The sequence below is a fragment of the Loxodonta africana genome, chromosome 1 (genome assembly GCF_030014295.1).
Source record: "Loxodonta africana isolate mLoxAfr1 chromosome 1, mLoxAfr1.hap2, whole genome shotgun sequence".
NCBI classification, from domain to species: domain Eukaryota; kingdom Metazoa; phylum Chordata; class Mammalia; order Proboscidea; family Elephantidae; genus Loxodonta; species Loxodonta africana.
Window position 1 is genome coordinate 119,218,346 of NC_087342.1, and position 12,125 is coordinate 119,230,470.

At 35.4% G+C, this 12,125-nt stretch overlaps 1 protein-coding gene across 1 annotated transcript in view; it reads left to right on the top strand.

The window, feature by feature from the left end:
* The window catches only part of GFRAL (GDNF family receptor alpha like), a 68,314-nt gene extending 56,654 nt beyond the window's left edge, over nucleotides 1-11,660 (top strand). The window contains 4 exon segments of the mRNA XM_003404130.2: nucleotides 8,616-8,711; nucleotides 8,801-8,873; nucleotides 11,589-11,614; nucleotides 11,617-11,660. Of these exon segments, the coding sequence (XP_003404178.1) occupies nucleotides 8,616-8,711; nucleotides 8,801-8,873; nucleotides 11,589-11,614; nucleotides 11,617-11,660 (239 nt within the window).
* Nucleotides 11,661-12,125: the final 465 nt, after the last annotated feature.

Consider the following 12,125-nt stretch of genomic DNA (forward strand, 5'->3'; position numbering starts at 1 on the left):
TTAATATTAACATTGAATTTTGTGGTAGGCATTATAGATCCCATTTTAAAGATGAGGAAATAAATTCTCAGAGATGTTAAATAAGTTGCTTAAAACAACAGACCTAGTTATGAATCTCCACCTTACCTAAAGCTGTGCTTCTATACTCTGCTCCATTCTGCTTTCTCATGAAAATCTCTTTGTTTTAAATATATTCTTATGCTTTCTCTCTTCTCCATTCCACCTTCAGTTCTCATCTTCTCATGACTAAATTGCCACTGTAGCTTTTAGTCAGATTTTCTGTGTCTAGGATCTCACCCACCAAATCATCCTGTATATCATGACTAGACCAATCTTCATAACCTACTTTGATCATGTCATGTGTCTGTGCAAATACATCCAGTGCTCATTATTGCCCTGCTTTCATCCTTCCCGCATCTAAACCACTCTGTCCATTTTCCAAAGACACAAGAATATAAATCAGTCATATTTCCCACCATCCCTTAAATGTGTATCTGTCTCCTGATTTACCTTGTCGACTCTCATCTTACTTTATTCACATTATTCCCCTTCTCCAGAACTAGATTGAGAGCTTCATGAGAGCAATATCATATATTATCCCACCATTATATCCCTTTGTGGATCATCATGGTGCTGATTTTGAAGTAGGAAGTAATTACTTAAATGGATGAATTGTGCTTGGGTTCAAATATGGTGGTCCCTGACACATGGTCCTGTGGACATTAATAGATGATCAAGAATAAATGATCCATGGGCTCTTTCTGTTTCTACTAAAATGAGTCCCCAACTGGACATCAGTCTCTAAATTCTCCATATCCATGTGGACATGCTGAGAAATTGAGGAATGGAAGATAAACTGGCAATTAAAAAGTGGGATTAATGTTGCATAACACTAACCTCCCTCAGGGGTAATAGGAGTAGCACTGGGGAGGTCAGGCATCTCCCAACCCACTCTCAAAACAGGGTGAAAAATTTGCATCACTCCCAAGGATAGAGAATAGATGAAATTGTGGGGATCAGGTGCTTGTACACACCTGTGCTTAATATAAGCCAGAATTATAAATTAGTGTCTACATTCACGGATCCAAAATATCGTTAGTAGGATATTCATTCACTTACCACTGATTAAGTAAAAACAAGAATCCTCAACCAACATCTTATGTCTGCCCCAAATATGTAAATTCTTATCTATAAATCATACATATCCATGTTTTTAAAATTTTTTTTTCATGGAGTCTTAGAGATATCCTTTGGAGAAAATAAACTTAGTAATGTAACCCCATGTGTGCAGAGTAGAACGGTTTCATAGGGTTTTCAAGGCTGTGACCTTTTAGAAGCAGATCACCAGACCTGTTTTCTGAGATACCTCTGGGTGGGTTCGAACCACCAAACTTATGGCTAGTAGTCAAGGGCTTAACTGTTTGTACCACCAAAATTATTTATTAATGTTTTATTTTATTTGCTTAACACAAATAACTACCGTATTTTCTAGATAGATGCTCAATGTCTAGGATCTTACCAAAACATATACCATAAATAGACCAGTCTTCAAACCCTCCTTGATTATGTCATTTCTGTGTGCATAGATATGCATTGCTCTCCATTACTCCTGCTTTTATCCTTCCCACATATAAACTACCCAGTCTGATTTCCAAGGACACCTAGAATACAAATCAGTATCTGCAAAGCTAGTGTTTCATGAAAACACTTTAGAAAATTCTGCTTCTTCTGATAAACTAAGCTTACTATATTCTCCTAAAATCAGATTTCTGAGATAGAAAATGGGAGAGGATTTTACTTCAGTAGGGTGGCCTAGAAAGATCTTTCTAAGGAAGAGATCTTTAAGCTGACAGCTGAAGAAAAAGAAGGAGTCCATCCCAGGAAAGGACAATAGCAAATCCCAAACTTTCCAGCAATAAAGAACTTGGTGTTTTTGATAAACTGAGAGAGAGAGAGAGGAGAAGAAGAAGATGAAGAGGAGGAAGAGGAAGAAGAAGAAAGATAAGGAGGAGGAAGAGAAAGAGGAAGAAGAAAGGAGAAGAAGGAGGAGAGGAAGGAAAGAAGGGGTAAGGGACATGGAGGAAGAGAGGGAGAAGGAAGGGAGGAAGGAAAAAAGAAAGGAAGGAAGGAAAAAAGAAAGGAAGGAAGGAAAAAGCGTCGTAGTAGCTGAAATAAAGTGAGCAAAGAGGAGAGTAAGGGTAAATTCTGATTGGAGAACTTGGTAGGGCTTAGATCATGCAGGGTCTTCCAGATCAGGGTTTAGGTATTTGTTTAAGTTTGATGAGAAGCCATTTGTCAATTTTAAGTAGGGTTGGCGCGTGATTTTATTTGTGTTTTTAATAGGTCACTCTAGTTGCTGTCAATTGGAGAGAGGCAGGAGGAGAAATAAGAAGATAAATTGGAAATACTGGTAATATTTATTAAAACAATCCAGACAGAGTATGGTGATGTCTTTAGCTAGTTTTGTGGCAACGGTGATAGAAAAGAAAATAAATTAAGATACAGTTTTAGGTAAAATCAACAGGACTAACTGGTTAATGGGGTACATGATTGAGGGAAATGAAAAAGTTAAGGAAAATTTCCAGATTATTTGAATTATATAAATAGGGAGTATTATCTGCTGAGATGAGAAACATTATCAAAGAAACTGGTTTAATACAAAAAAAAAAGTTGCCATGGAGTGAACTGACTCATGGCAACCCAATGTGTTTCAGAATACAACTGCGCTCCATAGGGTTTTCAATAGCTGTGATCTTGCCAGGCTCTCTTTCAAGGTGCTTCTGGCTGGATTTGTACCACCAACCTTTTGGTTAGTAACCACTCATTTAACAGTTTGTGCCACTCAGGGTCTCTAAAAAGAAAAAATCTAAATTCAGTTCGTGACTACCTAAATTTAAGATGGCTGTGAGACATTCAAGCGAGGATATCAAGAAGGCAGCTGGATACAAATCTATAATTCACTTAAACTAGTGGAAAAGTTGAAATCACTTGATTAGATTATAAGGGGTTGGGTAGGATCGAATCTTGTAACACTCCAGCATTTAGAGGTCAGTGTTAGTAAGAGGAGTTTGCAAAGAAGACTAAATTGAAATGGCCAAGTAGGCTTTAGGGTACAAAGAAAGAATAATTTCAGTGGAATTTATATAAATATAAAAATAAATATGTATATGCCTGTTTTAGGCAAATAAGTGCTTTCGTTTGTTTGCAGGCTGCTCCCCCCCGCTCCCTGTAAGGCACCCTCACAAGCAGCAAGTGCTGCTATGCCAATTCTTCTGAACATGTTGCTGTGAAAAAAAATTAGCATAAAGCACCTAAGAAAATACCTCGTGGGGTAAGGAAGCAGCTGGCAAACAAACATGGTATATATATATCTATATGTATGTATGTATATATATATGTTATATCTATGTATATATGTATGTATATGTATAAATAGAACATAAATACATATATTATATATATAAATAATATATGTGCTGTATATATAAAATATATATAAAAACCTGTTGCCATTCAGTTGATTCTGACTCATAGCAGCCCTACAGGACAGAGTAGAGCTGCCCCGTAGAGTTTCTAAGGAGCACTTGGCAGATTCAGACTGCCAACCCTTTGGTAAGCAGCTGTAGCAGTTAGCCACTATGCCACCAGGGTTTCCAATATTTTATATATATATATATATATATATACACACACATATTGTTTTATATATAATTATGTATATGTATATAAATTATATGTATATAATTTACATATATATATTCTACTGGCAGGAGCAGCATTACTTGCATTGCTTGGGGAGGTTGTAAGGAATTCAATATCTCTGCCCTCATCCCAGACCTACTGAATCAGACCTTTATTTTGACAAGAGAAACAGATTTGTATTTAAGTTTGTAAAACACTGCTCTACATAGTCCAAGTGCTCTCTCTTTCTCTCTCTCCTTCCCTCCAACCCTCCACATATACACCCATCAGTTAGAGAGCTAGGCAACAATACCAATAAAAGAAAATAGATTTGTCATCCTGAGCTGATAAAAGACCGGAAAAATGCATTCTATTAACTAGAACTAGCCATCAATGATAGTAGAAGAATACTGTCGTTGCTGTTTGCTGTTGAGTCAATTTCCACTTATAGTGACCTCATAGGACAGAGTAGAACTGCCCCATACTGTTTTCTAGGCTGAAATCATTAGTGGAGCAGATACCCAAGACTTTTCTCCCACAGAACAGCTGCTGGGTTTGAACCTTTCAGTTTGCAGCCGAGCGTTTAACAATTGCGCCTCCAGGGCTCCAGAATAGAAGGCTTTAAATGCCTTGTTCTTGGAATGGGAATGGCTGTCAAAAATGAGGCAGAATGGATCATTGGACTATAAGTTTGAACTCATTAATCCAAAGAGGTCCCATTCAATTTTGTAATCCTATTATACATACCTACCTGAGTACAGGTAGTTCTCGATTTATGACCGGGTTTCATTCTGACAACTCTGTCATAAGTTGGTTCTGAAGTAAGTTGAATATATCTTTTTTTTTTTTTTTAGTTTTCATTATTATTGCCTTTTCTTATCAGTATCTTTATAAATCTGAGCTATATTTGTCAGTGTCATAACAGTGAAGTCAGAGCTATAAAGGCTATTGGGCATATGCACAGTTCAATTGTCGTGTGTTGTTAGAGTTGAACATTGGCCAACTTTCTATCCCTCAAGACTCCCTGCACTGACACTGACACAAACTTCATTGTAGACTAGGCCATAGTCTGCTCTCTGGCAGTGTTTTGATCAGTAAATCATAGCATCTAACATCTGCAAGTGAGCATCTAAGAACGATAACATCAGCAAATTACCTGCTGCACCATTGTATTTAGTAGATATTACTACAATAAGATGCAGAAGATGTAATAAGTATGTAGTACTTATTACAATAAAATGTACCAAAAAAAAAAAGAAAATCAAGTGTGGCTCATCATAACTTGAATATGTTGTAAATAGGGGCTACCTGTATTATAGATACATACCCATTGACCCATGAATATTCCTATTTTCAATCTACGTCTTTGTAAGTTGTTTTGTATGAACCTCAAGCTACAGCCAACATTTTTTTTTTTTTAATTTCAACATTTAAAATCATTGCCTTCTGTCTTAGTCATCTAGTGCTGCTGTAATAGAAATATCACAAATGGGTGGCTTTAACAAAGAGAAATTTATTTCCTCACAGTAAAGTAGGCTGAAAGTCCAAATTCAGGGTGTCGGCTCCAGGGGAAGGCTATCTCTCTCTGTTGGCTCTGGAGGAAGGTCCTCATCCTCAATGTTTGCCTGGTTGAGGAGCTTCTCTGCACAGGGACCCGGGCCCAAAGGACGCACTCTGCTCTTGGTTCTGCTTTCTTCAAGGTTGAGGTCCTCCCGTCTCTCTGCTCGCTTTATTTTTATATCGCAAGAGATTGCCTCAAGATACAATCCAATCTTGTAGATTGAGTCCTGCCTCACTAACACAACTGCTGCCCATCCTCCCTCATTAACATCATAGGGGCAGGGTTTACAACATACAGGAAAATCACACAATACTGGGAATCAAGGCCCAGCAAAATTGATACACACATTTTTTGGGGAGACATAATTCATTCCATGACAGCTTCTAATACCAAATCCCAACCAAACCAGTTGTCATTGACTCTGACTGATGCCTACCCCATGTGTGTCAGGATAGAACGGTGCTCCACAGGGTTTTCCATGAGTGATTTTTTTTTTTTTTTGGAAGTAGATTATCAGGCCTTTCTTCTGAGGTGGCTTTGGGTGAACTGGAGCCTTCAAACTTTCAGTTAGCAGCCAAGTGTGCTAACCATTTGCACTGTCCAGGGACTCCACCCTCCATAGCAGTAATAGGTTGATCTAATCTAGTGTAATAGTTATCAAAAATAGCATAATTTGTATTTCAACTGCTACTTCAATGACTATTTCATTATTTGCAGATGCTATAAAGGGAAATGGTAGAACATTTGAGATATTTTGGTAGTACAGTTGATACCCACCAGTGGTTAAGTGATATGGCTGCTAACCAAAAGTTGAGCATTTTGAATCCACCAGGCACTCCTTGGAAACCCTATGGGACAGTTCTACTCTGTCCTAGAGGGTCACTATGAGTTGAAATTGACCCAACAACAACAGGTTTGTTTATTTTATTTTTTTGGGTGTATAGTCACTAAACAAATCCACTAGAAGTGTGAACAACACACTGTCACTCCAGCAAGGGCCAAAGGGAAGTTGCCAAGCTTGTCAATACAGTTATTCACACTAAGATTTTAAGCTCATGCCAAGAGATTATAGCGAATGTTCTTGAGAGCATACTTACTTGTTGATGTGTTTAGCCATAGTGTTAGAAGATAAATCAAAGATGTGGTTTTCTAGTCTATGTAGCTCTTCTGGAAGAAAGCAAGTAGCCTACTTTAGGTGAAATAAAGATGTGAATATGCCATGATGCATATTATGACTGTTTGGGACAAGCATGTTATTTACTTGGTTTAGTTTTTACACCCTACATTTTTGCAGCAGTGGTGTTATGTCCTCGTTATATGTGCTTATACTGTGGCCATTAATGTATGAAATCATGTGCTCATTAACTGAAATAATTCCAAACTCATTTCCAATTTGGGAATGAGCATGCTTCAGATAAGACAATTTTGGACAAATTTGAAATTTAGTATATTAAGGCTGATAAATAGTGCCAACCTTCAGACATGCAAGAAAGTCATCCTTGAATTTTCGTTCTTGGTAAGAGTGTGAAAATATTGTCATTTCTTTGTTTAAAGCTGACAGAAGACAAAAAAAAAAAAAACTATGCCATCTGCTGAATTAACATTTCAAAAAACAGCTACGAAATATATTGTTTTAAACCACTCATGTTCTATGAAAAAGTTCACTTCATCCATTTTTTTCCCCAAGCAGAGCTTTATAACTTATATTTCAATAAGTACTAAAAGAAATGAAGGTTTACAAATGTGAGCTCTGTGAAAATGTTTAACTTTGATATCAAACGGTTCTTACGTTTATTTTTTAAATCACTTGACTTGTATCTGATCTACAGTACTTTTTATAATGCATTTATTATTTCATATAAATTGTACAAAGGACGGTTGAAGTCTCCATCAGCTCTGAGACACCGCTGCACGAGAATTTTGGAGGAAAATAAAACTATAAATGATCACATCTCTGGAGCTTATTTGGAGAGAACACTATTTAAATTTGTTCCTAATGCAAGGTTGAAATTAATCTTGATTTCCCATCAAATGCACAGGGATTTTATAGTTCATAATAGCGTTTAATTCCTCTAGGGTATGGGTTAAGATAAACAAGTCATTGACAGTGTTTATCTATAAATATACCAGATGGTGTGGGACTGAGGTTAGCTATCAACTCTGCCGACTTTAATTTCGTGGTTATAAAACACAGTAAACCTCACTGTTTATAAAAGGCAGGGAAGAATCTCCAATAGGCTTCAGTAGCCAAGAAATCCTTACTAACATTAATCTCTCTAACTGATATTTGGTATCCTCCTAGGGTGTAATATTTAAGATTGTGGAGTGATTGCTAGAAACATTAAAATTTTCACTGGGATCATTAGCTAGCATTTCTGCCATTGATCTATTATAACTTTGCTAATGAGTTCCATGTGAGTGAAATTTAGTGAATAAGGCAATTCTTTTGAAACCTTCTAGGTGACTGTTTAACAATTACTTTTGGTAGTCATATATCTAAAAGATAGCCTAATTTGCCAAAATAATATCTTTTTCTTATCAAAGATGAATAGCGATACCTAACTAGACCAAATGTACTTAGGGATAGAATTTCATAAAGGAAAACTATAGCATCATTCAAATAATTAATTTGCCATGTATATTATATACATTTAAATCTAGATTATGAGTCTGCCTGAAAGTTTGCCAAACACCGTAGAATTTAAAAAGAAGCAAAAAATTATCCTGCATATTCTGAATTTATTTAAATATATATTTTTGTGTCCCATTTTATTTAACAAAAAAATCTGTATGCTCAACTTGGTTAAAATGAATTCTTCCAAAATGAAGGGACACTATTATGAAGGGTTTTAGTTGAAATAGCACAATTCTTCCATTCATACCAAAATAATCATTCTTGCAAAGAATGGATCTTTTTCAATATTCCAAGTGGTAGCCTAAAATTCCTGTCTTTTTATCCCTTAGTCTTTCCATATAAAGATGCAATAAATTATCTCACAAAATTCAATTTTTTAAAATTTTATTTGGTCGCTGTAGAGAATATGCGTAGCACAACATACAGCAATTCAACCATTTCTACACGTATGATTCAGTGACATTGACTACACTCTTCTAGTTGTTCAGCCATTCTTACCCTCCTTTTCTGAGTTATTTTTAGGTAAACATGGTTTGCAAAATAATTTCTATGAGGAAATTATCTGATTAACAGGGGAAAAGTAAACTCTTAAAATGTAAGAAAAATAACCTCTTATTTATTAAAATAGTGTCATAGAACTACATAACTGCTTAAAATATAATCAAACTGTAATTCATGGGGTAAAAACCATGTATGATCCTTAAACAACTTAATTATGCTTTCTTTATTTTCTTTCAGGTTATCCAACGCTGTCTAACATCAAAGGCCTTGCACTATATCAAAGAAACCCTGCTGAGGAAATCACACAAACTGAATTTCATTCCCCTTTCAATGGTCAGCTAAAAATTAAAGCTGTACAATATTTGTATTATAAATTCCCTCAAAGAATCCAGTGATTTGTTCATGTTATCTTTCTTTTCTAGGAGAAGTCATCTTCACTGTCATGTGTATGACAGCCACCTGTGGAATCCTTCTTTCTATTCTTCTCAAACTGAGGTAACTGGATACAGGGCTGGGCTGGAAAGGAATCGCTCAGCCATGTGAAAGCACATTTCATGACGGCAGAGTTTGCAAAGGGCCTGAGAACCAAAGCTCCCTTAAAACATACTAAATCACTTTTTATGTGGGATAAATCCATGGAAACATAACTCTCAGTCTTCCTCTGTAAGGGAAATGTGATCCTGGGGTATTTTTTATGTTGCATTTTACAAGTGCATACACATTGTATATGCCTCCAAATTAAACTGTTATCAGCCTTTCCCCTGGCCTTCCTACAAAATCCAAATTGAATTTTGATATATTTCTTATTCAAATCATTTGCACGATCAATCGATTCACATAATGAATCTGTTGTTTACTTCATAGAGTTTATACTTACCTAAAAGATTTATTAACATTATATAACTACTAAATTTATTCATTCTATAATATACAATTATTGAAACAGACATTTAATGAGGCCTCACAGGGTACATGCAGAAAGACTTATTACTACTGCCTGAAATTATTCACTCTTTCCAAATCTTCCTTTTCCTTGGTTGCCTTCATTGTTGGAATACAGCAACACTCCAGTGGGCATGTGGGATTCTGAAGATTAAAGATAAATCAATCTCTAGATTTCTAAAAGTCTAGGGTTTTACAATTTTCCACTTATTCAGTATTTGTAGATATAAAACGGTGTTCCCTTCTTACCTTTAATTCTTAAGAAAAAATCTAACCACATATTTAAACATCAGTCATGTTCATTTTCTTATTCATTATACATATGTGTATGTGTGTATTATTTAAATATTGTAAACGTTAATGAAGAAATATGCATACACACACTCACGTGTAAACTATACTTACCCGTAAGATTTTGCCTAGAGAAGAAAAGAGATATTGGATATTTTTCTTATCTCATGAAACTCAGAAAGACACAATAAACTATACGATGCATGTCCAAGAATCTTACACTCAAAGACTGACAACTGGTGAGATAAAATGAAAGAATGAAGTTGAGAGTCATAAGGCAATACCAAGGATTAAGACGTGTTGAGTGTATGTTCTGCCTAGAACACTAAGGACATTAAAAAAAAATTTTTTTTTTATGTAATCCCAGCACTTGTTGGATCAAAGGCTCTATACATTTAACTTGCTGTTTACCAATGCTGATACCAAAACAAACTTCTTTTCTCTGATGCCTTAAGGTTATATTTGATGAGTATCAAGATGCTGTTTGAAGACCAATTAATTAGAATAGGTTTCTAAGGGGCATTTTTTTTTTAATTTCCCTTTATTTGTTTTAAAATATTTGAGGGCCCTGTTTATTTACTAAGGAGCCCTGGTGGCACAGTGGTTAAAGTGCTTGACTGCTAACCAAAAGGTCAGGGGTTAGAATCCACTGGCCACTTCATGGGTGAATGATTGGCAGTCGGTTTCTGTAAAGATTTACAGCCTTGGAAGTCCTATGGGACCATCCTACTCTGTCCTACAAGGTCTCTATGAGTCAGAATTGACTTGATGGCAGTGAGGCTTTTTTTTTGTTTGCTTGGTTCCTTTACTGTGCCTGCCTACATATTTCATCACAAGCATATTGTTTCAAAGCACAAACTGTTTTCCAGTTTAGCAAATAATAATAATAGTTCTCAATCTTTATTTCTTAGCCACACACATAATGTGTGATGTTCATGCCTGCCACACACACAAGCCCATGAATTTTTACAGATATATGTACAACAAAGTCAACAGGTAAATAAGGGTTAGGCCATTCATCACTCCCTGTGTGTTAACTTATCTTCACCTCCTATCTCTCCTACATAGAAAGGTATATCACTTTTCTGGATGAGAGTGGGAGTGTTATACACAAAAATCTTGAATTTACTGTAGTATGTATTCTAAGGAGCCCTGGTGACACAGTTGTTAAGAGCTACGGCTGCTAACCAAAAGGTAAGCAGTTCAAATCCACCAGCTGCTCCTTGGAAACCCCATGGGGCAGTTCTACTCTGTCCTGTAGGGTCGCTATGAGTCGGAATTAACTCAGCAACTGTTTTGGTGTGGCTTTCTGTATTCTAAAGGCAATTATGCATACTATTAAGTACATTACAGACTGTTACAAATTACTTTCCATACTGTTTAAAATAGACCACGATGTAATCTGAAAGTTTCAGATCCAGAATTAGATAGATAACAAAAATAAAAGCCATTATGGAGGGAAAAAAACAAAACAAAACAAACAAAACAAAAGCATCATCAACAACAAAACCTATTTTATCCTGAATCTGAGATAAATAACTCCTTCTTAATGAAAGGAGCCTGGCTGCACTTTCATGTATTGTTCTCTCAGCTGGTGGTCAGGCCTGCTACATGTGGTCATTCTTTAAAGATTCAGACTTTTACATTGTTTGATGTTAGGCTAAATTAAAACAGGCCTAAATGTGTAAAGTTTGCAGAGAAACCAATAATTTGAGGATAAAAAAGGACTTCCTTATGTATATTTTTACCTTGAAAATGATTACTTGGCAATCAGTTAAACGCATGATGCTCCTTACAAAGACCACATAATATTCTGCTACTGGGATTTTACATTCAGAAACTGGATTTTTTTTTTTTTCCTCTCCAGGCAGACAGACTGAAATTATACTAACTTCTTCTAAAAAAATGAGCATGCAAATATGTTTGTAAAATCTTTGAAATGTCATACTGTTAATGTTTACTTTTGCTTTTATATAGAACCTGCAGGATAACTAGTCAAAAAAGAAACCTTCATCAATCCAAAGACCTGGAGGCCTCATGATTCATTGAAAGTCATGGATTATTTAACAATCATTTTCTTTAAAGCAAATCTTTATAACCGGTCTACAGAATATTCTATCCATCATCAATAAGAAAAATGTTAAAATAGATTTAATGATACTGTATCATTTTTTTGTATCATTAAGTATAATAATGTAAGTACGGTGTAGTAATATGGCATGATGATGTTAGATTTATTTTTTTAAGAAAATATTCAAGTAGAAATATGCAGTGTTGTATGTTATAACATTAGCACAGAGTTAAAACCTCCCTTGTGGATAAAAAGTGTTATCCCATGTTATATTTTTCATGATTAGTTAGCTTCATTATAAATATGAATCTATATAATATTAATTAGTTGCATTGCAATATGACATAGTCAGCAGGGTTTTTTTTTTTTTTCTGATTAATTTTATAAATTTCCTTTAACTTGCCAAAAGGGACATGTTAGTAAAAATATCTAGTTTATTTGTT